Source organism: Halyomorpha halys, unplaced genomic scaffold, assembly GCF_000696795.3.
Source record: "Halyomorpha halys isolate HHAL.00 unplaced genomic scaffold, Hhal_1.1 Scaffold509.1, whole genome shotgun sequence".
Taxonomy (NCBI): Eukaryota; Metazoa; Arthropoda; class Insecta; order Hemiptera; family Pentatomidae; genus Halyomorpha; species Halyomorpha halys.
Genome location: NW_027114749.1, coordinates 243,647 through 247,811, shown reverse-complemented (window position 1 = coordinate 247,811; position 4,165 = coordinate 243,647). Strand labels below are relative to the sequence as shown.

General features: G+C 31.9%; 1 protein-coding gene across 1 annotated transcript in view; it reads right to left on the bottom strand.

Moving 5' to 3' along the window:
• Nucleotides 1–331: 331 nt before the first annotated feature.
• LOC136796878 (uncharacterized) overlaps nt 332–4,165 on the bottom strand; it is a gene marked incomplete at its 3' end in the record, with an annotated part of 72,692 nt that continues 68,858 nt past the window's right edge. Inside the window, exon 3 of the mRNA XM_067051887.1 lies at nt 332–498. Coding sequence (XP_066907988.1) covers nt 332–498 — 167 coding nt within the window. The remainder of the gene's footprint in view (nt 499–4,165) is intronic.

The following is a 4,165-nucleotide window of genomic DNA, read 5'->3' as shown; positions in this document are numbered from 1 at the left end:
TGTGATAGAGGTAAAACGAGATGAAACAATTTAAATTAAATGTCTAATTAGAGGAATAGGTATGAATTTTTTTTTAAATATATGGAAATAATTTCGTTTTTGTTTTCTCTTTTTCATTCTTTTTATACATATAGCACTTAATATTTATATATTTTTTGTCATTATTTTCACCATTTAATTTCTTTTACTTAGTATTCAGAATCTTAGAAGCTTATATTTTGTTAGTAATATTACTATGCTGAAGGGAGAGATAAAAATACACATATTACTATTATTGAACATTTAAAATATTTATGATAATAGTAAGTAAGGGTATACCGTGAGTACTTACCTTGACTCCATTGACGTACCAGCTGACTACCGGTGCAGGGTTGGACCTACCCGAAGTGCAGTTGCCTGCGATGTGTTCGTCCGTGATGGAGTACGTGTCCTGGATCCCCGTGATCTGAGGAGGGCTGTCTGGATAGGCTGCAACACCAGAGGAGGCCAACATCAACACTATATAATTATCAATTAAGTAGTAATATAAAGTAGTTAACAAAGTTTATCTTACTTAGAGTAGTACTTTTCATGAAATTTGTCAAAATAAATTCACAAAATGTTGATTTATCAATATTAGGTTTATGAAATACTATATCTCAGGAACTGTTATACGAACAGATGTCTATTAGGTTCATGATTAAGAAAATTCACTCAACTTAAAATGATATACTGAAGTTTACTATGGGGCGGCCCATAGCTCAGTTTGAGCTGTCTAAGTTGATGTCTATTGGCGGTGCCGGTTCGAATCCGGTCTGGGGCGTTTACTTTTTTCATTGAGTGGCGTTTCCGCAAAATGAAAAACTTTGACTCCCAACCATGATTAAGCAGTATAGGACTCCACTAGGAGTCTTGGCCGAAAAAAAAAGTTTACTAAGATATACTATGAAGTTTACTATGATATACTATGAAGTTTACTATGAGATACTATGAAGTTTACTATGAGATACTATGAAGTTTACTATGATATACTATGAAGTTTACTATGAGATACTATGAAGTTTACTATGAGATACTGTGAAGTTTACTATGATATACTATGAAGTTTACTATGAGAGACTATGAAGTTTACTATGAGAGACTACGAAGTTTACTATGATATACTATGAAGTTTACTTTATAGCAACTAAAATTACCCTTATTTTAAATGCTTCTAGATATTAATACGTCTTATAGGTTCTGAGCTATATTTTTTAAAAATCAAAAAGTCTATATGAACAACCAGTTAATATTTTGTTTCTTTTTTCGAATATCATAAAAATTACTACTCCTAAGAAGATAAAGGTTATAAACTACATTATATTACATTAAACTAGTTGTAGTATGAATGCTAATAGATATCTGTAAGTCGAATGGTTTTTGAGGTGTAGATTTCTCAAAATAAATTTAATAATTACTAATTTTTCAGTGAATTTTTTATGAAATGTTGATTTTTAAAAAGCTATATCTCCGGAATGTGGTAAATGGTATTCTCTTAGGTTTTCTATCGCTGTCAGTAGTTTTAAAGATATGGAACTCCGAATGAAAAATTAATTATTTTTAACATTTTTAAACAACCGCCATTTTCTATTCCACTTACCTATACTTGGTAGGCTCATTAGTTTTGACTAATTATTATACATAGTTTTCAATAAAATAATCAAAAATTGGGTGTAAATAACGGTTTTTTTTTCGCTCTTATACTATAAGTTCTGAATAGGTATTTCGAGGAAACACAAAGGAAACAAAATTGTTTTAAATTAATTAAAAATCTATAAAAAAAAAAAACTACTGACTCAAATACCAACGGAGATAAGTTAAACAAACAGGACACGCCAAGACGCCTCTTAATATTTTTGTTTTTCATTCCTTTATTGCAAAGTTCCTTCTCTCATCACCGTGCTTATGTCTTAATGGAGATTGTGAAGGATATATAATTTCGAAAAGTGGTTTCTTATGTAAGGCTTAGAAGGCCTCATTCTGTAACGGGAAGAGGAAGTTCTTTCCCTGATTATACATTACGAATCCATTTTCTGCACTGAATGAGCTTCTAAAGTAAATAACGGTCTACGGTTACTGAGACGAAATAATGATCTTTGAAAAATACAAATATAATATGAAAATGTTTTTATTATAGAAATATCTGGTTATGTGCAGATATATTCTGTATAGGGCCATCAGTAACTCAGGTGATTGAGGCGCAGGTCTAGCAATCTGAGAACAGCGGGCGGCGCCAGTTCGAATCCAGCCTTGGGCGTTGATCTTTTTCATTTAGCGGCGGTCCCACAAAATGGAAAGCTCCCCACCATGGATAGAACAGGTTGGTCACCTAAAAATAACCCCCCCCCCTTGTATGTCAGAAATCAGTGACTCAATGATACAACTTTATTTTGTATACCCTACAATGAAAAAACAATTTTTAAGAACACACATCCGGCCGAACAGATCTGCTACCTTGGACTAACGATTAACCTGGAATCCTCACACAAGACTGAAGGCAGGAAACTGAACGTCGATTTCAACTGTTACATCACTTACTAGACAAACGGTCTAAACTTCCAACACATTAAAAAAGACGGATCTACATGTCTGTAATAAGGCCAATCTGGACATAAGGAGTTGAGCTTTGGGGCCCCACTAAACCTTCGAATTCCTCTTGTATTTAATCCTTACAATCCAAAATCCTTCGTAAAATCCTCAATGCTCTTTATTGTGTCACACATAAAATCATACATAAAGACCTTAATGTTCCCTATGTAACCGATCTAGCCCGAACCAGATATCACTCCTTCCATTATAAACTCCCTAACTACTCAAACCCCCTAGTTTCTTACCTTGCATCCTCTTTCATTCCTGACAATCCTCCGAGGCGCCTGAAAAGAAGATGGCCACGAGACCAGCTAATGTAAAATGTCATTTAGAGTGCTACCAATGGGTAGTTTCTCTACACGCCTGTAACACTCCAATTTAACTTAGATCAGATTTGCTAAATGTATTATAATGTACAGTTGTAAATAAAAATAAATAAATATTAAAAAAAAAAGAACACACACTTTCTTAAACTAATTACTACAAAACTAACTACAAGTACATAGTGTAGTTTCGTTTAATAAAAACATTGCTTACAATTTTCTATTGCAGTGTTTTCTTCGTTGTGATCATGCTTCCTGTTTAGGCCAGAAATGAATAGGTTTTTGAAATGAAGATAAGGTTTGTTTAGATTTTGTTTGTTTGTTTGGAAGCTTTTGTTTTTTCCTGCAGGTAGTCATTCTGTTATTTATATTTTGTCTATTTCTATTTATTGTTGTTAATACATAAGACATGATTAACAACATTAATTCTGTAGACGGTTGAAAGAAAGTAGTATTTTTTTTTAGTTTAAATTTTTTATGAAACATTAAATGTACTAATTTGCTTAATTTTAATGTTTTAAGCCAGATTTATAGTATCCAAAGTATCTACAAATACTAGGTAAATTATTAATAGTAAAAAAACATCGATTTCTACACGCTTGGGTGCCCAAAAAAACAAAATGGTGCTTACTTTGAACGTGAGCTAACTATTTCTTTCGATTTAAACTACATTTATTGTAAAAAGAAAGAAATGATAAGAGGTTCATTAGAAATAAACGTAAATTTCGATAAAGAAAATGTTAGCCTCAATTAAGGCAGCCCACTTAAAAGAGGGTGGGCGGGCCCCGGGAGAGCTCCTGAACTCACTGGATTGACTCACAGCTAAAGTGACAGAATAAATAATTATCTGCTAAATCCGTATTCAAACCCGGGTAATGAATAATATAATATTAAGAAATAATCCAGCTTATTTTAACTGTTCTCTTAGTATTTAGTCAATAAAACACATTAAAAAAAATCAGAAAACAGGATTTTCGTAACATGATTGTTTCAAATTATTAAATGAAGCAAAAGGAAGTGTAACTTGCATACCAGGCTAAGTAAAAGAAACTTAAAAAAAAAAAGTATATATATTTTTTTTTTAATTTGGATTCAATATTTTAGAAAGTATTAATAAAATTTAAGATGTTTATAGTTTTAAAAATTAGCTATAGTTGAATATAATAGCGAAAGTTACCATGGATACGACCGCTATTCATGAATGAATCATTGATAAATAAATGTCGTATCCATGG